Raw genomic sequence first — 25226 nt, forward strand, 5'->3', positions numbered from 1 at the left:
TTCAGCAGACCCCCTAGGGTTCCCTTGTGTGGCGTCACCTGGTCTTGAGAAGAGTCTGCAGCTCATGCTGCCATGAGTATTATTCCTCTATTCTAGAAGGGATTTTGGCCTTGAATGAGAGGGATTTTAAATGGCAAATTCCTGTGGTTCTTCCAATAAGAGGCCAGTAAATAATTCTCTACTCCCAAGGCAGGATTCAACTCTTACAACGATGGTGGATTGGAATCTAGGACATCGTTGGATGCATCCTTATCCCCCTTTCATGGAGAGAATCACCCAGTGAATGGGGCACTCTCTGACAGATTTCCAAAGAATTCCAAAGGATTTTCCTTGAGGAAGAGACAGATCCTCTGCATAGCTTCTTCCTCAAGCCCTGTAGGGCATCATTGTGAATAATCATCTTATTTATACAGCTCCACAAATCAACTGCATATTTGCCCTTTGTTCAGAAGTATTATTCCCAACAACAACAAACAACGGTAACAAATATTTTTCTTTAAGAAAGATGAGTCTTTGGCAATTATCTGGCTGTGTTTAAAACACCAGCGTGGTAAAGAATTTAGGACAATCCAACATGCCTTTCATAAGCTATGATTTTAAAGTATGAGGGGAGGTATGGATCACATAGACAATTCCAGATTCGGATAATTTGCTAAATCTCCTAAAAGCCACAGTAAATTTGAAGAGAAAGATTATCACTTAGCTCTTCACATGTAGGTTTCCTTTTGTGGACACAGTCTGTACCATGTAAACGCCCCAAATGTTTATTTATGAACAGGAGGAGAAAGAGAGACAGGGAGACACTGAATGCAGCCATCTGAAGAGGAAAATGCAGAAACTCACCAGGGAGGGTAAAAACTAGCTGGAGCCGCCAGGAGAGAATGTGGTCCCCATTAGGGAGCCTGGCCCCGACTTTTGTGACGGGGAGGTGGCGCCCCCTACTGGCTGAAGGAGATTAAAAAAAAAAAAAAAAACTCTTCTGCAACTTCCACAGCGAACACGTATGTGTGTTTTCTATTAGGCTTTCCAGAAACTCATAAATGGTTGTAAAACCCATTGTGCTAATAGGAAGAGCGACATAAATGCTGACTAAAGCTATTAATGCTGGTTGTACTTTATGCAGCGGACTGAATCAGGCTGAAAACTGGGAGTTTTTTTACAGTGACTTCCTAACAGGTTATTTTTAAGTATCAGGCCATAGATTAGCTGGAGTGCTAATGTTCAAACATTTGGAAGGAGCTGGTCAAGGGAGATTCTAACTTTCTCAGTCATCTGTTCCAGCGTTTAGACCTAGAGACTTTCATTCTCAACTCTCAACCCCTCCAAACAGGCTGAAATGATTTAACCACATTCTGTCTAACTGCATCCTCAACTGGCCACATCTTTTATGTAAGCGCTATTAACAGCTTTAAAAACGGCCACCCTGCTGTCACAGCTCTGTATTTAAATGATTACTGGTTCTAGTCGTTTTGTGATTATAAATTCCTTTCCAGTTGGCCCATTCTTTCATTTGTTAAAAGGGTATCTATGGAGCGCCCTCTATGGGCCAGGTTTGGGACTCCTAGTCCCCCACGGGTTGCTGAGTTAGGACTCCAGAGGTGAAACTCTGATGGTTGGGTATATATAGCGAAACATACATGGTAGTTGTTCAATCAGTATTTGTTGTTTTATGAGTTGATTTGATCCCAGTTTCCGAAATGGCCTACCTACTCTTGTTCAAAAACTCCGTACCACATGCCTTTTCAATAATGAACTGTATTAAATGTCTACTGTGCCCAGATCAAGTGCAAAGACCATGGGACCAGCTGCTTGGGTTGGGATCCCAGCTCTGCCACATACTACCTTAACCTCTGGTGTCTCAGTTTCCTCATGTGCAAAATAGAGATGATAGCACAGCACACCTTATAGGGTGGCCGTGAATAATGCCTGCAGAGGGCTTGGGGCAGCTCCTGGCATGCAGTAAGTGGTCGTTATGTGTAGTGTGTGATGATGCTGGTGTATAAGGATCAAAGCTACAAAACAGCTAATAAATTCTTAGAGTTGCAAGGAAAGGAACTGCTTGATAAATATTGTGCTTGACTGGTCGTCTGCCTCGAGGAAGTCACCCCGGATGAATTAGGCAGAGTCTTTTTTTCGTGTGTTCAGCTGGCCCTTTCACTCTGACTCTGCTGCCGTGACCACAGTCCCACCAGAGTGAGCCTTCTACCTAACAGTCATGCAATGAGGCAAACTTAGAGGCTAAGATGAGCGGGGGTTGGGGGTGACCGACACTTTTGCAGAATTTCCCAGATAGGCCACAATTACACCCGCCCCCTCCTTTGCTCAGAGCAGATCTCTGGGTGCCCACTCTTGCCCCACCATGGATTACAGTCTGGGGAGGGGGGAAACTCTCCACTGTGTATTATAACTTTTACTAAACAGCTTTTGCTACGTGAGTCTTGTATCTTCTAAAGTTTGAAGTAAGAGTATTGCAGATTAAGGGTGCAATTTTATACTTCTGTTGCCTAAAATCTAGGTGGGGTAATGATTCAGAATTGGTCAACCCCAAGGGAGGCTTTGAAATAGTATGCCTTTTTTTGGCATGGCTAGCTGAGATATTTTCACCGCAGTTTTTAAAAAAAAATCATAATAAATTGAAAGTGAATTATATGCAAGAATTCACTCTTACCTTCTTTGTTACCAAGAGAACCCAGATTTTTTCAGAGTAGCAACATGCTGGGTCACAAATACTTATTTTCCCAGACTCCCAGACTAGAGGAGGCCAAATGATCAAGTTCTTGCCAATGAAATGTTAAGTGGAAATTGATGGATACGCTTCTGGGAAAGAAAAGACAAGGCATAGCTGGCAGTGCCTGAACTCAGATGCAATGTCTGGAAGTGGAGCAACTATCTTGTGACATGAGGATGGGAGTCACACACTCAAGATGGAGAATCAGGTGCTCTAAGGAGCTGGATCCATGACTTCTTGAAGAACTACAACTGCCTGGAATTCTCTCTTCTCTGGACTTCTTGTGATGTGAGAAAAGCAAACTCCTATTAAGAAGTAAACGTTTATAAAGATAAAGAATAAAATACCTAGGAATAAACCTACCTAGGGAGACAAAAGACCTGTACGCAGAAAACTACAAGACGCTGATGAAAGAAATTAAAGATGATACCAACAGATGGAGAGATATACCATGTTCTTGGATTGGAAGAATCAATATTGTGAAAATGACTATACTACCCAAAGCAATCTACAGATTCAATGCAATCCCTATCAAATTACCAATGGCATTTTTTATGGAACTAGAAGAAATAATGTTAAAATTTGTATGGAGACACAAAAGACCCCGAATAGCCAAAGCAGGCTTGAGGGAAAAAAACGGAGCTGGAGGAATCAGACTCCCTGACTTCAGACTATACTACAAAGCTACAGTAATCAAGACAATATGGTACTGGCATAAAAACAGAAACATAGATCAATGGAACAAGATAGAAAGCCCAGAGATAAACCCACGCACCTATGGTCAACTAATTTATGACAAAGGAGGCAAAGATATACAATGGAGAAAAGACAGTCTCTTCAATAAGTGGTGCTGGGAAAACTGGACAGCTACATGTAAAAGAATGAACTTAGAACATTCCCTAACACCATACACAAAAATAAACTCAAAATGGATTCGAGACCTAAATGTAGGACCAGACACTATAAAACTCTTAGAGGAAAACATAGGAAGAACACTCTTTGACAAAAATCACAGCAAGATCTTTTTTGATCCACCTCCTAGAGTACTGGAAATAAAAACAAAAATAAACAAATGGGACCTATGAAACCTCAAAGCTTTTGCACAGCAAAGGAAACCATAAACAAGATGAAAAGACAACCCTCAGAATGGGAGAAAATATTTGCAAACGAATCAACAGACGAAGGATTAATCTCCAAAATATATAAACAGCTCATGCAGCTCAATATTAAAGAAACAAACAACCCAATCCAAAAATGGGCAGAAGACCTAAATAGACATTTCTTCAAAGAAGACATACAGATGGCCAAGCACATGAAAAGCTGCTCAACATCACTAATAATTAGAGAAATGCAATCAAAACTACAATGAGGTATCACCTCACACCAGTTAGAATGGGCATCATCAGAAGATCTACAAACAACAAATGCTGGAGAGGGTGTGGAGAAAAGGGAACCCTCTTGCACTGTTGGTGGGAATGTAAATTGATACAGGCACTATGGAGAAAAGTATAGAGGTTCTATAAAAAACTAAAAATAGGGCTTCCCTGGTGGCGCAGTGGTTGAGAATCTGCCTGCCAATGCAGGGGACACGGGTTCGAGCCCTGGTCTGGGGAGATCCCACATGCCGCGGACCAACTGGGCCCGTGAGCCACAATTACTGAGCCTGTGCGTCTGGAGCCTGTGCTCCGCAGCAGGAGAGGCCGCGATAGTGAGAGGCCCGTGCACCGCGATGAAGAGTGGCCCCCGCTTGCCACAACTAGAGAAAGCCCTCGCACAGAAACGAAGACCCAACACAGCCATAAGTAAATAAATAAATAAAAACATCTGATTGTCTTTAAAAAAAAAAAAAACTAAAAATAGAATTACCATATGATCCAGCAATCCCACTACTGGGCATATACCCAGAGAAAACCATAATTCAAAAAGACACATGCACCCCAATGTTCACTGCAGCACTATTTACAATAGTCAAGTCATGGAAGCAACCTAAATGCCCATCGACAGACGAATGGATAAAGAAGTTGTGGTACATATATACGATGGAATATTACTCAGCCATAAAAAGGAATGAAATTGAGTCATTTGTTGAGACGTGGATGGATCTAGAGACTGTCATACAGAGTGAAGTAAGTCAGAAAGAGAAAAACAAATATCGTATATTAACACATGTATGTGGAACCTAGAAAAATGGTACAGATGAACCGGTTTGCAGGGCAGAAGTTGAGACACATATGTAGAGAACAAACGTATGGACACCAAGGGGGGAAAACTGTGGGGGGCTGGGGATGGTGGTGTGCTGAATTGGGCGATTGGGATTGACATGTATACACTGATGTGTATAAAATTGATGACTAATTAGAACCTGCTGTATAAAAAATAATAATAATAAATTTTAAAAAAGAAGTAAACATTTATAAAGAGTGTTTACAGCAGGGCATGGCACATAGTACTGATAAAATGCTACATAGGTTTTTGCTAAGTAAAATGAAATAAATATTTGCTTTAGGTTCTGTGATCAGGTTTGTATTATATGCAGCCAAACACAACCTTTGCCAATACACATAGATATTGCCAATATTTCATTATTACATTATTATTCTAGTACCTTGGGCAGTGTCTGGTACTGAATACGTATCTGTTGAAAGACTGAGCTATTCAGTGGGGTTTGAGGAAAGATGAGAGGCCCTAAAATGTAACTCCATGTCTCCCTATGTTTATGCAACTGGCTTCCTGTCCTTAGAGGACCTAGGATGGCTCCTTTCTTTGTGTGCTGAGAGCCCTTGGTTTCTGGGGGATGGATGCAGGGATTCCATTTGTTTGGCCTGGCATGCCCTCTTGCAGGGTCATCAGAGCCAAATGAGATGCAAAGGCCATCACCAATCTGCAGCCCCCTGCCAAGTGACGCAAGCAGTATGGAGGCCAGGGCCACACCTGGGCAGAGTGTTGAGGAAGCTTGCTTTGAGGTCCCCACCATGGAAACAAAACATGGGTAACTGTCAACGCAAACGCCAGCGGGCATGTGACCATCAGAGTTAGAGCTAGGCGGGGGTGGGGGGGGCGGTTGCTGAGAAATCATTGGGTGGGACCCTCTGCCCTGGAATATTCAGGAATGGAAGGCGTTCTGGACATGCACACAGAGAAACGCATTTCTTTAATGATCCAGATCATTAAATGCTTCTTCAACTAGGAGTTCCTAGAAAAATAATTTGACCCCCGGCTTCTGGCTGGAAGAACACTAGAATTTAGTCTTGGGTACTTACTCTTCCCGCTCTTGGTGACGTTTCACCTTTAACACCGAATATAAAGTTCCTTGAATGTAGTTATAAAAATGAGGGTGACAAGAAAAATACCATTTAAGCCAACACCACCACCCACACTGACAGTCTTCGTGGGGGGAACTGTTCAGATTTTTACACTTTTATTGATTGGTTTTAAATGAGGTTCTTTTTTTTTTCCTACCATGATACTGGATTTAATATAACAGAGGTTATATAAGCATGACATGTTCTCAGCTGAGAGACAGTTCGAGCCATAGAGTATCATAAAATTTAAAAGGAGACTGGGAAGTGTCAGGGGTAACCAAGAGAATGGAAGGGGCTGTACAGTGGGACAGGCTTAAAGGTGAGTGCGGGACGGGCTGGAACAGGAAGCATCTTGGAGGAAATGCTCCTGACACGGGTGAAGCAGGGTCAGCCCTTCCATCCTCTCTCAGTAAATAAGCAGAGAGGGTTGGGGCATCTCGAGGTGTTTGTGATATGGTTCGTTCATTCATTTAGCAAATGTTTCTTGAGCACCTGTTCTGGGCTAGATGATGAGCTGGGCTCTGGGGATGATGATGATGAATGAGACACAAGCAGCTTGTCTCCATGGAGACTGCTGCCTAGACCCTACCTCCCAAAGCTCCCTCCTAGACCAGCAGCATCAGGACCACCTGGGAGCCCTCAGGCCCCACCCTAGACCCACTGCATCAATATCTGCATCGTCACAAGACCCCTGGGGGATTCAAATGTACGTTCAAGTTGGATAATGGTCTGGATCACAAGGTAAAGTGAAGTGCCACTTGAGTCTTAAGTCCTGAACTTACTCGTCTCTTTAGTTCATGAGGCTTCTCAGGCTGAACTCACCAACAGGCCAGAGGTGGGTTGGGATGCCTTCCGGAAAGACAGTTCTAGAGCAGGGTTTTAAAGAAAGCTAGAGGTTTTAAAGTCAATATTCTGTGTAGCAATTTTGTTTTTCTATAAATTATCCTCGGGACTTCCCTGGTGGTCCAGCCAGTGGTAAAGAATCTGCCTTCCAATGCAGGGAGAGGCGGGTTCGATCCCTGGTAGGGAGCTAAGATCCCACACGCCGCGGGCCAACTAAGCTCACGCGCCACAACTACTGAGCTCGGGCGCCTCAACAAGAGAGCCCGCGTACTGCAAAACTACAGAGCCCACGCTCTCTGGAACCCACGCGACACAACTACAGAGCCCAGACGCTCTGGAGCCCGCATACCACAACTAGAGACAAGCCTGCACGCCACAACAAAAGACCCCTCATGCCTCAACAAAGATCCTGCGTGCCGCAACTAAGATCCGATGCAGCCAAAAAAATAACGAAAATAAATAATAAAAAAAAGAAGGAAGAGAATAAAATATTTTAAATAAATAAATAAATAATCCTCTCTAAGTTGCTGATAAATACCAGACTGGATTTAACCCCTGGTTTCAATTCTTATGTTTTAGTATAACTGGTTTGTAGCAAAAGAGTTTAAAAGCTGAGAAATGCCTGGTTTGCCCTGCGTCCATCTCTGGTTCCATCACGTCTTCTGAACAGTTTATCCACGCTTCAGCTTTCCTCGTGTGAAACGGAGCGAATGTTACCCATCCTGCCTGGATAAGATCACGACAGATTTGACAAGGAGGATTCATAATTGGGGTGAATTTGAAGTTTTGGTTAGAAGGTTCCGCCCACTACCTGGATTTCACATCTTGTCATTTTCAGCCCCAGCTCCACCACAAATGGGGAACCCATTCTACATGCTCATTTCCCCGGAGCCATTCTCCACCGAGAGTCAACAGAGAAGAGGGGAACTCTTCCCTCAAAGCTACGTTCTAATCGCAGATGAGGGACTATGTGAGTGCAGTCACCGTATAAACCAGCTACAGCCCTCCAGACCGGTACGCGCACAACGACATGTACACACCTGCACCCACACGCACCCCACGCTTCTGTGGTCTGAACACCATGGGGCTTAACGGCAAAGCTACCCCATCACGTCCTGGCACTAATACAACTTTACACGCAAGCACTTTTTTTTTTCAGATTAATTGATCGATGACCCTGTTTATTTAAGGAGCTACGTAATGGCCTCAGCTGGTACACAGAAATATCAGAACACACACTAGCTGTTCACGTGTGTGTATATCTGCGTGGAGGGGGAGAGAGAGAGAAAGGTAGAGATTGAGTCCCCACGTGCAGACTGTGTAAGAGTCTGTATCCCTTGCACAGGATAAAGTAACGGTAGCCCGAGGTGCAAGAGCTCTGAACTCGTGTTCGAATTAGTCATTTAATGTTCCTTATTCCCCAGGCCTTGATCTGAGGCCAGGCCAGGCCAGGCGAGCTCGTTCTGGTCAGACGGCGGGAAATTCCAGCACATGGAATGGTGTTGGTGGTCTCAGCTGTGCTGCTGGGATCCCACACAGCTAACGGCGGCTCTCTCCACTAATGAATGCGCCCACCCACGCAGGACCCTCCTCGCCATCCCCCTTCCCCCCTCCTCCCTCCCCAGGCCTGCCGCCTTCAACAGCCCAATGCCACCAACCGCCTTCCTGAAGACTGCCCAAGGATTCATTTCAGGAACAACATCTGTGAAATTAGACATGGCCAGCACCGGCCTTGATCGTAAGCCAAATCAAAGACCCTCTGGAGGGATGCTCTGGGCAACCGCTGGTAGGTGCCCAAAAGGAATTGTTGGACCCTGCCCCTCCCTCCGGCTCTTAGCCTCAAGGACCCTCCGTGGGTGTGAAGACAGCTGAGCGCTGCAGGGCGCTCCACACCTCGGAGGTGGGTCCCACCGAGCCTAGGTTGTTTTTCCTCGTAAGACTGTTAATCAAAACAAAACGTTAACCCAACAAACAAACAAACAAAATACCCCAAGTTGGCCCTGGGCACGCAAGGGTGGCCAAGGAAGGCAGCCTGAAGGGCTCCTTTATGACCAGAGGCGTTTTTGAAATGAGACAGCAGTGGCTGCTTTGTGAGGAAGTGGGAAGACAGTCCCCCTCGTTATCCTCCGCACCTCCGTGGTAGTCCAGGGACCACCCCGGAGCCGCCCTCGTGATAACAGCCTGGGCTCGGGCCTCCTTCCAGGAAACCCGTTGTCCCGAGTTGGACACAGCTATCTTCCTCCAAAAGAAAACGTTGGGGTTTCTTACAGAATAGATCTGGAAGCCCACGCCACCTCAGGACCTCTGTCTCTGAGCAGCGCGATTACAGCGCACGTTCCTTCTCCTTTTGACATATTGCCTTAGCTTTCACCTCTGGGCATGAGGCTGAATAAGGGAGGGTCGTGCCCATCCCCTTGGGAAGGCCTGGCCTCCAGCCTGGGCCCACCGTGACCTGGGGCTGAGGGCAGGAGGGAGGAAGAGGTGAAGGAAGGAAGGGCCTGGGATGGAAACGGTTGGCTTGGAATAATAAATGCACACACTGGCTTCTGAAAGCGGCTTGCCACATCCTGGGGAATCTGGAGAAACGCTCCACCCCTGCCCCCCACAGAAGTTGGCTTTCACGAGGCTGCAGGAAAAAAGCACAGGGGGCTTTGATAGTAAGGGGCTTGTTAGTTCTGGGCTAACAGCCCTCCCAGGCTGCTCTGACTCCTTTCAAATACTTTCCTATTTTAGGTCAAGGAAGTTCATAACAGCAAAGATTGGAGGTGATGGAGTGGGGAGAGGCAAGGGAGAAAGAAATAGTTGATGGAGGACAGCTTATCACCAGGCAGCCAGCGACCTCTGGAGGATCCATCAGGCCTGGGAGACATGCCCCACCCTGGGTGCAGGGGACAGATAAAGCAAGATGGCTTCGAGCCCCCGAAGGAGACCTGGCCTCTTCTGGAACTCCCAACTAAAGTTCAGGATAACCGAGTCCCTGAACGCAGAAGATGCTGAAGAGTCCATAGGCTTCCTTACACTAAAACATGATGAGTTGTCCCTCGCGCTGATTCCTCCACCTGCCAGAAGAGGGCAGTACATACTTCCACATTACCAGGAAAGCTGGACTGCCCAGCCCAAAGGGTGGGTACCATGGAACCTGGGGGAGGATTCATGAAATGAATAGCAGAAGCAGTAACAGCCATCACCTATTGCTGCCTACTGTCCGAAGTGCTTTAATGCATTCATTCATTTAATTAACATGACAATGCAAAAAAAGGACACTATTATAGTCTCTATATTAGAGATGAGGATGAGAGGCATAGAAATTAAGAGAATTTGCTATTGTAGCCCTGGACTGCCTAAGACAGAGCTCAGCAAATTATAGTCCAAGGGCCAAATCCAGTCCACTGCCTATTTTTGCACTGCCCTGAAGCTACGAATGGTTTTTACATTTTTGGATGGTTGAAAAAAAGTCAAAAGAGAATAATACTTTGTGATCCCTGAAAATGTTGTGAAATTCAAATTTCAGCGTCCATAAATGAAGTTGTATCGGAGCGCAACCACGCCCATTGGTTTACGTATTGTCCGTGGCCGCTTTATTCTTCCAGCAGCAGAGTTGAGCAGTGGCGACATCCTGCAGAGCCTGAAAAGTCTAAAAGTTTGCCAAACCCTGAGCTAAGAGATAAGCACTACTGGTTTCCAGGCAGGAGAGACAAAGGGATATGGGGTTAGGACAGCCATCCCAGAGGGATCTGGAAGCAGTATTGACCTCCATTCACTTTCCTTCCAACAGGGTAGCTCAAGGTCAAGCAGAAGGGAGGGTTTGACATTTCACGCTTAGCCTCTAGGAAGTAACGAAATGTTAGATTTAAAAAGGGCTATGGGAATTGCCTTCCATATGTCATCGAGACTAAGATGCACATTTTTTCACATTTGACATCTTTGAAATCAGACTGCGTCTTACCATGAAAATCTTAGAGTGTAAGTGAAAGCGTTTTTTGTTTACTTGAAGGCACTTTTTGTTTCTTAGTGGTACTTAAAATAAGTGTCTTATAATAGTCGACCACTTAGGTTAGGCAAAGGTCCAGCCTCTGAAGGTCCAGTCTCTTTTGGTACCCTTCCATTGACGGGACCCTCTCTTCTTTAGTTGGTGGCCCATTCTGCAGATTTAATTGTAAACTTCTTAATATTGAGCTGAAGTCTGTGATCCTCAATTTTCTATACATCCAATGGGGATTGTCTTGTTTAATATATGTACTTAAGGGGTCTTACAGATCTTATTAAAAGGGAGCGAGGGGCATGTGCTCGGGAAGAGGCACTTTGACGCGGGGGTAAGCAGGGGCAGAGCTGGATGCAGAAGGAGTCTGTGTGTTGGTCTGATGGAGGCAGGCAGGCTGCGGGCAGGGGTGAGCTCATGCGGACATGAGCCCTGGAGAACGTGGCAGGGAAAGAAAGATCGCCAGTGCTCCAGGCAGATTCTTTCTCTACCAGCATCCGCCCGGAGCATGGCCCACTTCGGGGGGCACCTCTTAGAAGAGAAGACAGGAGTGATTTGAAGATTCGGGCCTGAATGGAGGAGGGAGACAAGGAAGGAGTAAGGAATCCAGCTGTGGCTGGTTTGCTCCAGCTGCCTTTCTTGAGGGCTCCGGGAGATGCTGGGGGGCGAGAGAGGCAGGATGAGAGTAATTGATATTGTGTTGATAACCACCATGTAGGCCTTCAGTCACGTGTCCTTCCAGAGAGAATGACCTGCCCAATGATGAGATCAGCTCACCAAGATTTCTAGATACCCTGAGGGTCTTCTTCAGGATACGTGGCTGTGACTATCAATTTTCTCAGAATAAACCCAGGGCGCCTGCTACCTGCTTCCAGGTCCCAGGAAGTGAAGCCGCTGACACAAGCCTCAGGAAGGGAGGAAACCTTGACCCTTATTTGGAAACAGAACCAAGACTGCTCAGAGAAGCTCATGGCTAATGGAGACTCATTTGTCTGGTCAAGGACCTGGGGCCAGGAGGTGGCAGGAAATGTGATGCACTTGCCTTCCCCCCCGCAGTGGCAGCCAGGTGCGGATTTGGACTGGGGACCAAAAAGCCAGGTGCTTTTCATTTGGAGACATATGTCCTGGATTTTCTGGGACAGTACTGATTTCTTATAATTTGATTATTTTCAATGAAGGCAATTTGTTAGACATGCGATTTTTCAGTTTGGAAAATATGGCCACTGCACTTACAACTAATAAAGGTCAACAGCTAGAGAGACAACTCAGTGCAAGCATGGGACTGTAAACACATAGCACTGGGGCCAGCACATCATGGGTGTCCAAGGAAGGGGCTTTAGGACTTTATTTAGGAAGTTAGAAGTATCTTACTAGGGCAAATATTTTAGCAGGAGTATGTTAGGATATCCCAGTGTCTTCCATAGGTAGAAAGGGGGACATCTTTGCAAACACAGCACAGGGGCCCATCAGTCATAATAAAAAGAGACAGGCATGATCCAGCAATTCCACTTCTGGGTATTTATCCAAAGAAACAAAAACACTAAAAATTCCACTTCTGGGTATTTATCCAAAGAAACAAAAACACTAACTTAAAAAGATATCTGCACTCCCACGTATATTGCAGCGTGATTTACAATAGCCAAGACATGGACACAACCTAGGTGTCCATCAACGGATGAATGAATAAAGAAAATGTGATATATATGTGTATACACACACATGCTGGAATATTATTCAGCCATAAAAGGAGGAAATCTTGTCATGTGCAACAACATGGATGGATCTAGAGGGCATTATGCTAAGTGAAATGAGTCAGAGAAAGACAAATACTGTATGATCTCACTTATATATGTGGAATCTAAAAACAAAACAAACAAAAAACAGAGCTCATAGATAACAGAGAACAGATTGGTGGTTGCCTAAGGCAGGGGTTGGGGAGCAAGCATAATGGGTGAAGGGGGTCAAAAGCTATAAACTTCCGGTTATAAAATAAATAAGTCCTGGGAATGTAATGTACAACATGGCGACTATAGTTAATAATATACCGTATTGCATATTTGAAAGTTGCTAAAAGAGTAGATCTTAAAAGTTCTCATCACAAGAAAAAAATTTTGTAACTGTGTGTAGTGATGGATGTTAACTAGACTTGTTGTGGTGATCATTTTGCAATGAATAAAAATATTGAATGATTATGTTGTCTACCTGAAACTAATACAAGGTTATGTGTCAATTAAAAAAAAGGGAGGGGGAGGGCTAAATTGGGAGTTCGGGATTAACAAGTACACACTACTATATATAAAATAGATAACCAACAAGGACCTACAGGGAACTATATTCAACATCTTGTAATAACCTATAATGGAAAAGAATCTGAAAAAGAATAGATATATATACATATATATATCTGAATCACTTTGCTGTACACCAGACACTAACACAACATTGTAAATCAACTATACTAAAAATAAATTAATAAATAAACTAATTAATTAGTTAATTAATTAATTAAATGCCTGTTGGATTTAGCCCCACGTGCACCACTGATGACACTTACGAAGGTTGGTCTAGGCCATCCTTGATTGGGTTGCATGGAAACTGAATAAATGGAACTACAGAGTGTGGATTTAAGAATCTGTCTATGGGGCTTCCCTGGTGGCACAGTGGTTAAGAAAACGCCTGCCAATGCAGGGGACAAGGGTTCGAGCCCTGGTCCGGGAAGATCCCACATGCCGCGGAGCAACTCGGCCCATGAGCCACAATGACTGAGCCTGCGCTCTAGAGCCCGCGAGCCACAACTACTGAGCCCATGTGCCACAACTACTGAAGCCCGCGCGCCTAGCGCCCGTGCTCCACAACAAGAGAAGCCACCGCAATGAGAAGCCCGCGCACCGCAACGAAGAGTAGCCCCCACTCGCCGCAACCAGAGAGAGCCCGCACACAGCAACGAAGACCCAACGCAGCCAAAAAATAAAAATTAAAATAAAAAAAATTAAAGAAAAAGAATCTGTCTATGGGGGACTTCCCTGGTGGTCCAATGGTTAAGACTTCGCCTCCCAGTGCAGGGGGTGAGGGTTTGATCCCTGTTCGGAGAGCTAAGATCCACATGTCTCGTGGCCAAAAAACCAAAACAGAAAACAGAAGGAATATTGTAACAAATTCAATAAAGACTTTAAAATTCGTCCAAATCAAAAAAAAAAAAAAAAAACTTAAAAAGAAACTTAAAAAAAAAGAGTCTGTCTATGAAGGAGATTAAAAAAGACAGAGAGAGAAACAGGCCTAGGCAAGCTGCTCCTAGTCTTGGAAATAACAGAAAGGAGGCAGGAAAGTTGGTGACACAGGCCTGAGGCTGCAGGGAGGTCTCATGGGTCTCTAGAGAAGATGATGAGGAAAAAGAAGAAAATGGATTTCAGGTGTAGTGAGGGCTGAAGAGGAGACGGGCGGGGAGGGGTGCAGCCAAAGGGCGGGGTGAAGACGGAGAAGTCATACTGGCATGAAGTCAGCGGGCCTGGGCTCCAGGAGAACAGGAAGGGGAGTCACAGGAGGGAATGGACAAAGAAGATGACAATAATAGCTCTTCTATGACTACGACTCAAGCCCCAAATCAGGAATACTTGTCATTCTCCTGGGAGGCTGGTTTGCTTTCATCTTGACCAGGGTCTCGTGGTCTGCCGTCTGCGTTCAGCAACAGGGCTCTGGGAGCTGCCTTTCCTGTCTTGCTCGCCCTGAGCTCGTTTTATGACCCCCCTTGTTTTTCTTTCTCACCTCCTTCTAGGGTATGTTGCTTTGCAGAGCTTTACGTGTTGCTGTGAGTGGCTATAAAGCCGTTCTGGGACAAGTGGAGTATACATTTTAAAATTAGAAAGAAAGCCCCCAAGACCGACACATACAGAGGCGGAAATAAGAGAGAAAGCCAGACTTGAGGGGGGATGAGATGAGGGAATTTCGAGGGAGTGTTGAAAGACCAAAATCATCCGAATTGGGAAAAACACCACTTAGCACAGAAATAGGTGGTACAGGCAGCCTGTGTCAGATGTGTGAAAAAGGAATATGCAAATGTAGGAAGGAAAAGCCACGAGGCCACATATGATCTATGGATTAGATACAAACAGAGGGGTTTGGGACTTTTTAGACCTCTTAGCAGGGGAAGAGAGCCCCGTGGACATGGGCTTGTGCAAAGGATAAAGGAACGGTGATGGAAAATGAGGGAAAGTACATGAGAATGAGACACAAGCCAAAAATGAGATGGTCCCGTGGGCAGGGATATTAACTATATCTAGGGACACGTGATAGGGCTGGAGGAATTAAAAAAGGACTTTAAAAATAGCGAATAAGAATAGAGAACTAAAAACACACATGAGATCCATTTGTTAACTGCCTGGACCCTGCAGTATGTACAAAAAGTGAAATAAAACAGTAGGATGGATAGCACTGAAGCAGAAGGAAAAAGAGAGGTTGGGGGAAGAGAAAGTAAAATATAGTATTTATGCCCGGATTCGAATAAATAGCTAAAATGAGTCTCTTGAAAGCCTAGGGGTTTGGCAGAGGTTTTTAAGAGTCTGTTCAAACAGCAGCTTGAGGGTAAAAAATGCAAAATACAAGATGGATATTCAGAGAGAAAAGCCCAGGTCCTCTTGTAAGATGACAGAGAAGAGTGGGAGTGACAAGGTAAAGTAGGGTGTCAAAGAAACCCCTCGAGGGAAGGGATACACCCGAGAAGCCAAACTGACATCCCAGCGGGCAGAGCGCTGAGCAAGTTGTGGGGTTGGGAAGCAAGGGGAGCCGGAACTGCTGAGTCTGGGGGCTGCTGCCCGGTCTTGGGTCGCCTGGGGTCTGTGTGCCATGGTGGCATCTCTGAGGAAGGTGAACGGAGAAGTGCCAGGATGGGTACTCGCAGAGAGAGAGGGAGGACATTAGAGATGGGGCCACCAGCATGGCTGAAAGTGGCCTCTGCCAGGCAGAGGCAGGATGCAGGATGCAGGATGAAGGGCAGAGCTGAGCACGGCTAACTCCAAGCTTGTTACCGGACACGCCAAAGGTGGGACGGATGACGCTCGAGCCCTCCCCCACATCCTTCTGCTTCAGAACTCTATAAACCTTCAAGACTCAACAAATGACAAAACCTTTCCCTGCAAGATTGAAACACGAATGTGCGGGGCCCAGAGCAGGGACTCCTGCAGCCAAATCTAAATGCAGGGCTGCTCTCTCCCGTCTCCAAGACGCCCTTCCTCGGGCCATGTGGTTTCTTGGTCTCTCGCTGCACACCTCCGAGTTCCAAGCGAGAAGGGCCTGTGCTCCTGGTCAGCCTGACTCTCCTGTTGAGTAGGGTCTGAGTTATGGGCTGATGCAGATGAGAGAAGCAGTCGGAGAAGGATGCCTGAGGACAAGTCCAGAAAGCTGAACACAAAAGGCAAAGCGTCCCATGACCTGGGCAGCGTCTTACATCATAGATCGATCTTTTTCGTAAAGGTTTTCTTCTTCGTCTTCACGATCCCCCCAACCTCCTGCCCCCTTCCTCACTTGCTAGTCCTTCTTAATCTTCCTCTCTGGCTCCGCTCCCTCAGATCCTTCTGATTCCACAGATGTGGGTGATCCTTGGGTGTCGTCCCTAGAGCTCTTCTTCTCATTCACGAACTCCCTTGGGTATCAAAAATCCACAGATACTCAAGTCCCTTTTATAAAGTGGCACAGGACAGTCAGCCCTCTGAATCTGCAGATTCCGCGTCCATGGACCAAGGGAGCAACTGTGTACTTTGGAGAGGAGGAAAATGCACCAAGAAAATGGGAAACAAAATTAAACACGTAGAAAAGAGACTAAATGAGTGGGAGATTTGGAAGTGCTGGTTAGGGGTCAGAAAGTAAGAGCTGAAGCAGCAGTTTCTGATGCCAATATTCGTGTTTGTCTCATTTTTGCGCTAGTAATAATCAAAGTTAACATTTAAAGAGCATTTATGATGTGTCAGGCAGTGTGCTAAAGGATTTACATGCATTAACTTATAAATAAATGACTCTGCATGACTAACCTTGGAGATGCTATTAATGGCCTTATTTGTCAGATTGATGAAATTGAAAGCATTACTAAGTATGTTTTACAGATGCAGAAACGGAGGCTCAGAAAGAAGAAGTCTCTCAGGCAAAGTGTTACAGCTATAAGTGGCAGATCTGGGATTCAAACCCAGGTCAGTAACTGCATGTTTGTATGTTTCACGGTCCCCTGTCGATGGTTAGTTTATCGAAGACAATGATGTTGTCTCATTTGTCTTGGCAACTCCAGGACACAGCCCGGTGCCTGGCACACAAGAAACGCCCTTTAAACATTAGCTCAGACTTGGATCCACTTCGTGTAATCTGTGTTTGTTGAATGAATAAATGAATGACTGAATGTACTAACTAACGGACAGCTCCCTTGGGTGCTAGCTGTGGATGGCTCCTCCAGGATGGGGTCTTGAGTTCCAGTAGCTGGGGTCTTTTTTGAGGATTTGTGAACAACAGGGGAATTTTGAATGGTGGTTTCTGTATCCACCGTGGGAGTGGAGAATTCATCCATCATGTAGAACCAGGTCACAGTGTGGGGTGTTTCCACGCTTTGTTGTTGAAAGGGCAGAAGAGGACCAAGAAGACAGTCAGTGTGTTGGGGGGCCGGGTGGAGGGTGCTGGGGTATTATGTGGAGGGAGGGCTCTGCTCAAGAGAAAAAAAAAAAAATTGAAAACACAAAAGGGACAGTCTGAAGAAAGGACGTTGGAAAAACAAACGCAGAGCTGAAGATGCAGAAGGCTGTCAGGGGAAGCCTGGGGGCTGATGTTGATGCCCTTGTAGAGACCTGTGAGTACAGAGCTCGGACAAAGCAGAGACAGGGTGTGGATGGTCTCACGGGCCGGTGGCTGGGTGGGGTGGGGCCACGGTGCCAGCTCTCAAAGCCCAGCGCGAGAGGAATGCTGTTCTCTGTGCAAGGACGGGCCCACCGGAGCTCCGGGTGCTGGCTGGCTGAGCCTAAGAACTTGCGGAGCCAGCTGACCAGCTGAGCATGACTGAGGGTGTGGGCTTGGGGAAAAAAAGCGAAGGGGGCGGGAGGGGGAGCTATAGTCACACTGAAGGAAGAACTTGGTGTCTTGTTAAAAGGCGGGAGAGAACAGCACAGAGGACCGTGATCTGGGGGACAGGCAACTGGGGACAAGAGAAACACTGGCACGTTGAAATGTGCAAATGAGTTTTAGGGGAGAAGGAGTCACAAGCGCAAAACCCATCACAGAGAAAAACAGGGGGAAACAAAAGAAGCGGAAACGATGAAAATTGCAGAGTGTTCAGTTTATGAGAGACTGATACATGATGTTCAGTGGTTGCTTTGGCTTTGGGGGCAGGAGAACCGTAAATACGGCTCATATGTAAATACCACTCACAACCTGAGAAGTCTGGAAGGCTCGGCTAAGACAATCTTTCTGCTGGCGCTTCAGTGACTATGAAGGAAGATATTTGCGGCTGAAAGGACCCTGGATGTGGAATCTGAAAACTGGAGTTGAGAGCCAGCTTAGCCCCTGGGGGCGAGGACAAGCCACTGTCGTCCCATTGCTTCTGTGTCTGCAGCAGGGCAAGGGCAGGGGTTGCCTTTCACACGATCGATGGCTGTGAGGGCTGCATTAGCCACCTAGGGCTGCCACCACAAAGGACCACAAACCGGGTGGCTTAAAACAACAGAAATCTCTCCTCTCCCAGTTCTGGAGACCAGAAATCCAAATCAAGGTGTCATAGGGCGTCACGTACCCTCCCAAGGCTCTGGGGGGATGCTTCCTTGCCTCTTTCAGCTTCTGGTGGCCCCAAGCGGTCCTTGGCTTGTGGCTGCAGCACTGTAATCCCTGCTCTGTCTTCACATGCCCCCACCCGCATCTCTGTGTGTCCGCTTTTCTTCTTCTAAGGACACCAGTCATTGGATTTAGGGAGCACACTAAACCAGTATCATCTCATCTCGAGACCGTTACCTAATGACATCTGCAAAGACTCTATTTCCAAACAAGGTCACACTCTGAGGTCCCAGGTGGATACAGACTCAACACACCACAGGCTGCAAACAGCAATGAAGCAAAAGCACTGAGTAAATTTAAAAGATTTCCCTCATGCTTCTCCTTTTTCTTGTCCCTGAAAGGCCACTCTCCCTGTAGTGCCTCTTCACGCACCTCTAATGACTGCCTTGCCCACAGGATAAAATCCAGTCCCCCAGCTGGCACTGCAGACTCCAGATGCTTCTCCTGGTCTCTGTCACTGGAGTTTTCTCACCCTCCCCACGTCTTCGATCCTATGTTCCCAGCCAACTGACTCTCCCTGGATCTTTACCACCCAGTTGAAACCGCTTCAGGAAATTTTCTCAAATGACCCAAAGGTGAATCCTTCCTACTCTTGAACCCCTTTGGCAGATACTCTTTCCTCCTCTCATAGGGCAGCTATTCAGCTCTTCAGACTCCCTTTGATGAAGCCACCATTTACCTCTTGTCTTGTTATTTTTGTGAACTTAAGCCTTTTCTTCTGTACCAGTCAGGCCTTGAAGACTGGGTGTCTTTTTCTAGTTCTTTTTCTAGAATCTAGTTCTGTGCCTGGCACGATCCAGGTCCACAGCAGCTGTTACTGAATCATTTACTTCCCACCACACCACTGTTCCTGCCAAAAGTTCATCCTGGCTGCCTTTCCTGGTCACTTTGGTCCAAAGAGATGCCTTTCTCTTCTGAGCTCCTGGAGCAGTTAGCTCCAAGGTGGTCCAAAAAAATGGACCACCTTGTTTCAGGATCCATTGTGTGTTCATCTGATAGACATTCAGTTCCTTGTTCATTCATGAAGACTCAAGAAGTGCCGTTCAACCAATCACCATTCATTCACTCATTCACTCACTCACTCACGAAGTTTTCGTGATGCCCTTGCTCTGCCTGGCTCAGCACTGGCCTCCATCCTCCTACTTGAAGGGCAAGCAAACTTCCTCATCCCTCTTCCTTCTCCTCACAGGAACTAACACTGTTCTGAAGTTACACATGCTCAGTGTGACAGTTCTATTCAAATTGCTTCAGCTCATGCTTAAAGGACCAAGTCAAATGAGGGACTATAAGTGCAGCTTAAATGAGGAGCTCAAACCCCTCTGAGAGGCACCACAAGAGAATCAAGTCTGAGTTCTATGGCCAATGCTAGAAATTAAGGGCCGGGCAGAGGATGAGCCAGGCTTGGAGAAGAGGCTTCCCAGCACCTCTGCACTTGCCGTGGGGGTGGAATGCAGAGGGCCGGGCTCTACCTTGAGCATGTACCACCATGGTGACTGCCCTGTCCCACCATGGGCTCTGGTCAACCCCCTGAGAAGTCTTTCAGGGACCAGAAGGAAGCTGCAATGTGTTGTTCCAAACAGGACTTCCTGTGAGCACAGCAGGGTCATGAACTGGGGACAAACAGACAGTAGTGCGGCCGAGGCAGGACCCTGTGTGCAGTGTATCATGATGTGCACTAAGGCAAGCTCAGAACACAACTGCATCCCTCTTCCAATTCCACAATAAGGCTCACTGGCCGTTTCTCCTGCACTGGCCAGAAAGCAAGATCTACTACCCACTCTCCTGCATCAAGGGGGCCTCAGGGTGAGTGAATAAAAGCATTGATTCCAGGTGCTTCTCTGGCCTGAGTGTCTGAAGATGCCCTGGGCAGGGGACAGTGCCACCAGGGGCTCTGGGTAGAAGGGAACCACTTACCAGCGTTGCTCTGCTGCTTTGTGTTTTTGATGTAGGCGGAGAACTTGGAGAAGATGTCGATGCCCGCTGTGTTGGATTCCCGGTGCTTCGCAGCCAGTCTGGGGTACCTGGAATGCAAGATCAATGTTCTAGGGTCAGTGAGAACTTGGAGGTCCTTTAAGGGAGAGCCCCTTCCCATCACCTCACGATGACAACATTCTTGTTTCTAGCAGGATCTACAAATCTTTTGGGGTTTTTCCAACCCATCCTCTAGGGAGGGTGGGCACTTGCATCTCTAGTTCAATGATAGAGGAAACTAGAGTCCAGTGAGGTGTGGAGAACTGCCTAGGAACGCAGTCTGTGGGCAGAGAACCAGAGCACCACTCAGAGGGTCCAGGGTGTATTCTCTTCCTGGGACCACCAACAATGATGCAGCAATGCCCAGGCCTTAGTCAAAATTCTGAATGAGTTCGTCTCTGCATCAGGTGGGGTCCCAGACTTTTCCCCAACCCATGTTAAAATAACTATCCACTGCCAGGCCTGCGATTATAATCCTAGCTGCATGGAGCTAATTCTGGGGGCAAGGAGGTGCTAGGCACCTTGGCACTGAGGCCTCGAAATCATCTCTTGAAAGGAATGCTACCCATGGTCCTCTTCTGAAATATTCTTCTTATTTGTGTGCAGGAATAAGATGCAGAAACTACCAGGCTACGTCAGTGGGATGAGCATTTACAATTGTTTTCTTTCCAGGCGTGGAGATATATTTGCAATGACCCAGTGCCTCTCCCTCACATATTCTTTCATTTTGAAGCCAGAAGAATATAAGAGGCAAACTGGGGTTAGGGATCTTTCCTACTGGCCTTGAGACCAAACGAGGCAAACTTGCTTTGACCCCACTGGCACCATCAAAACAAGCCATTCTAATTTTCAAAAAATATTATTTCACAAACATTTTGCATTGGATGGCCAGGCAAAGGTGGGAGGAGACGGGGGACAATTGCTTGGCCATCATTATCACCAAGTATGTGGACCTTTGTGATCTCTGGGTGAATAGTGTGGGCTGCGAACTATTTGGCTACTTTATGTTTAAAATGCAAAATCCTTTTTTTTTTTTTTTTTTTGGTTTAATGTTTTAAATAACTTGAACCAAAATGCCTGTAACAAGTATTTGTGTTCTTTCATTTTTTGGCTTCTCCACTGACCATTACCTAGGACCGCCCACTCTTGGGCCACATTAGGTGGCTGTTAAATTTCAGATACCGCCATTGGACGAGTCCACGGAAAGTCACTGGGTCCAGCCCCCTGCCAAGAGTCAGATACGGAGGCATTATCGTCCTCATTTTATGGGGAAGCAACTGGAGACCAGAGAGGTTAAATGGCTATTTGAGGGCTCATGGGTAATAAATAGTGGAGGGGCCCTGAGAACCCAGTTTTGGGGCGCTGAAGCAGTGATCCTCCCACGCCATCACATCACTTCTCCAATATCAGCAAAAGCTAGCTTGTACTGTGTCCACTACGTGCCAGACACTGCTCTAACCCCTTCGCAGTTTCATCATTTACTCCTTACAATTTCATTGATACTGTCATTAGCCTCATTTCCCACAGAAGACAAACGAGACACAGAGAAGCTAAGCTTGGCCACATGGCCACGTGGCAGACCCAGGAGCCCGACCCAGGCAGTTTCACTCTGGAAGCCCAGATCTTAAGTTCCATGTCTTGTGGCCTCTCACCTACTCTGCTGTTTACCCTCCAAACTCCCAAACAACCCCTGGAGCTGGGCTGAGCACCACGGAGGAACTCCCCTAAACCACCAGGAGGGGGCGCTCTGCACAGGTTCTGCACACTTAGTTCCCTGAATACCCTGGGAATCATCAGTTCATCTACTTTGACTTGGGGTACAAAGCAATTGTTCCTGCAGGATGCTAGATTAATCTTCCAAGACAAGGGAATTTAGGATCATCCATCTCTATTTTGGCTTTCTCACATAGAATCAGGCATGCTTTTAAAATGAAATGCAGTGGTTGAGAATCTGCCTGCCAATGCAGGGGACATGGGTTCGAGCCCTGGTCTGGGAAGATCCCACATGCCGCAGAGCAGCTGGGCCCGTGAGCCACAACTACTGAGCCTGTGCGTCTGGAGCCTGTGCTCCACAACAAGAGAGGCCGCGATAGTGAGAGGCCTGTGCACCGCAATGAAGACTGGCCCCCGCTTGCCACATCTAGAGAAAGCCCTCGCACAGAAACAAAGACCCAACACAGCCAAAAATAAATAAATAAATAAATATACTCCAAATTAAAAAAAAAAAAATTATTTTAATATATACCAAGTGCTCCTTGTTTTTGCTTGATAAGGTAATAATGTAAAGAGAGAAGGGCCTAGATAATGCATTTTTCCTTTGGGTTTGTTGGGGTTTTTTTAATTTATGCCATCATTTGGTCAGACTTCCACTAATCTGACCATTTCTTCATGGCCAGTGTGGGCCAAACATGATTGGGTGGTAGCAAATCCAAGACAGGCAAAAAAGGGCCATGTGTTCAGGGAGACCATGTGAGTGCCGTCCTGTTTTCTAAGCATTATGATTCATTGAGATTTGACTTTATAGCATAATGTCCCACTTGAAGACTGTCCTTGTGGGAAGTGTATCTTCAAATATTAATCTTACAGAGTTTGGTAACTAGATTTGGGGCAGCTACTGTACAGGATGTTAAGTGCTTTTATTTTACCTCCATATTTACACTGCATTTTAAATATGCAAATAAGTGGGTTCCAGGGTACATTTTGTTTCTCTAAAAGGCTAACAAATAGTGCTTCATTTATAGAAACATCTTTGAAATAAAATTGTGATGTCATCTGGTGACAATCAAAGAGATGGGCAATTTCTCTCACTCAGGGGTGAGCAAATGATGGCCTATGGGCCAAATACAGCTCAACATTTGTTTATGTACCTCCCGTGAGCTAAGAATACTTTGTATACTTTTAAATAATTGAAAAAAATCAAAGGAAGTATATTATTTTGTGACATGTGAAAATAATATGAAATTCAAATTTCAGCATTCTCAAATAAAACACAGCCACATCCATTTACTTACATGTTGTCTATGGCTGCTTTTACTCTACTAAGACTATATGGCCACAAAGTCAGAAATGCTCCCTGGCTCTTTCCAGGAAAGTTGGCCAACCCCTGCTCTCAATAATGAAAATTTCTTCCCACTCTGTTTTTAAGATATCTTATTTCAAATGCATTCATTTTAGATATGCACTTAAGCTTCATTCTGGGAAGTAAAACAGTTGGCCACTCATCAAAACAATTTTTTTTTGTAAATAGTAGCAAAAAAAAATAAGATATGATTGCAGATGGAAATGCTCTGATTGGCTTAGAGTCCCAAAAGACGTCTCACTGACTAACCATAGGCCACCACGCCCCTGAACAAAAGGACTCCATGCAACTAAACCAACATGCAGTAAGCACCTACCAGGGGCCAAGCCCTGTCCCTGGCATTGGGGATACACTGGAGAAAAAGAGAAACAGTCATCTTGTCCTCATGGGGTGACCTCTGCTGATTCCAGGGGCTCTTCTGGCAGCCTGAGTGTTGACCCTCCGTTTTCAAATAAGCTGAAAAGTGGAAGGACGTCCCCTCTCTCCCTCCTCTGTTATTCCTGCTTCCTCACCTCACCAAACCCTCACTGGAGAAGCAGATTAATGCTTCTGACTTTTCTGCTCCTGAACTGTGTGCTTGCCTTGTCTTGTCCCTGCTACTTAAACAAATGATCCTTGGAGGTGGATGGGGTCTGGCTTATTCATAAAAAGACAACCACTGGCATCTGTGGATTTAAGACCTAAGCTCACCAATTGTTTTTATGATTACACCCGGGAGACGGTCACAAAAGAGGCACTGACTGCTCTAGCTCTTCAAGCTGCCACATAATGAGCTCTGACTCTATGTCAGGCACTAGGTTAAGCAGTATCATCTTCAATAATAGTCCCTCGAGATCAACATGACGGTCATCAGTTTATAGATGTGAGAATTAAAGATCAGAGATGGAATGAGTAATTTATCTGCAGCAGAGACCACACATGCTCATTAACTATCCATGTGCCTCTCTGCATTTCCCAGCTCCTCCCTCTCAGATAGGTTGGGGTCACATGACTGGATTCTGACCAATAGTATGGGAAGAGAAGTGATGTAACCACTCATAACCCTGGGCTTTAAAAATATTTTGCATGCTCCTTCTCCTCCCTCTTTCCCTGCTGAAGGAGTCTTGGAAGAAATGTATTTCAAAAGCTACAGAATGGAAGAGGGCCACACTACCCACTCAGACTCTGCGTGAGTGAGAAATAAACCTGTATTCTGTTAAGCTACTGAGATTTTGTGGTCAATTTGTTACTTCGGTGTAGCACAACCTGGTGGTTCAGATTAGAACCCAAGGCATTCTGACTCCAAAGCCCATACAGTAAGTCCCCTACATACGAACCTTCAAGCTGCAAACTTTCAAAGATGCAAACGTGCATTCGCATGTCCAATCACGTAAGTTAGTTCACATGTCTGGCATACACTGTCACGTGCATGCATCCTCTACAAGTGGTTGTGCTTTTGTGTACTTTACTGTACAGTACTGTAGAGAGTACAGTAGTACAGTATCTTTATTTCAAGCCCCGGATGTCTGGAAGCAAGCGGAAAAGCAGCAG

At 46.0% G+C, this 25226-nt stretch overlaps 1 protein-coding gene across 1 annotated transcript in view; it reads right to left on the reverse strand.

Annotated features, from left to right (window-relative positions):
* The window catches only part of CLIC5 (chloride intracellular channel 5), a 109152-nt gene that overhangs the window by 19852 nt on the left and 64074 nt on the right, over positions 1-25226 (reverse strand). Inside the window, exon 4 of the mRNA XM_082347662.1 lies at positions 20561-20667. Coding sequence (XP_082203788.1) covers positions 20561-20667 — 107 coding nt within the window. The remainder of the gene's footprint in view (positions 1-20560; positions 20668-25226) is intronic.

The sequence above is a fragment of the Balaenoptera borealis genome (genome assembly GCF_965194805.1).
Source record: "Balaenoptera borealis genome assembly, chromosome: 12".
NCBI lineage: Eukaryota > Metazoa > Chordata > Mammalia > Artiodactyla > Balaenopteridae > Balaenoptera > Balaenoptera borealis.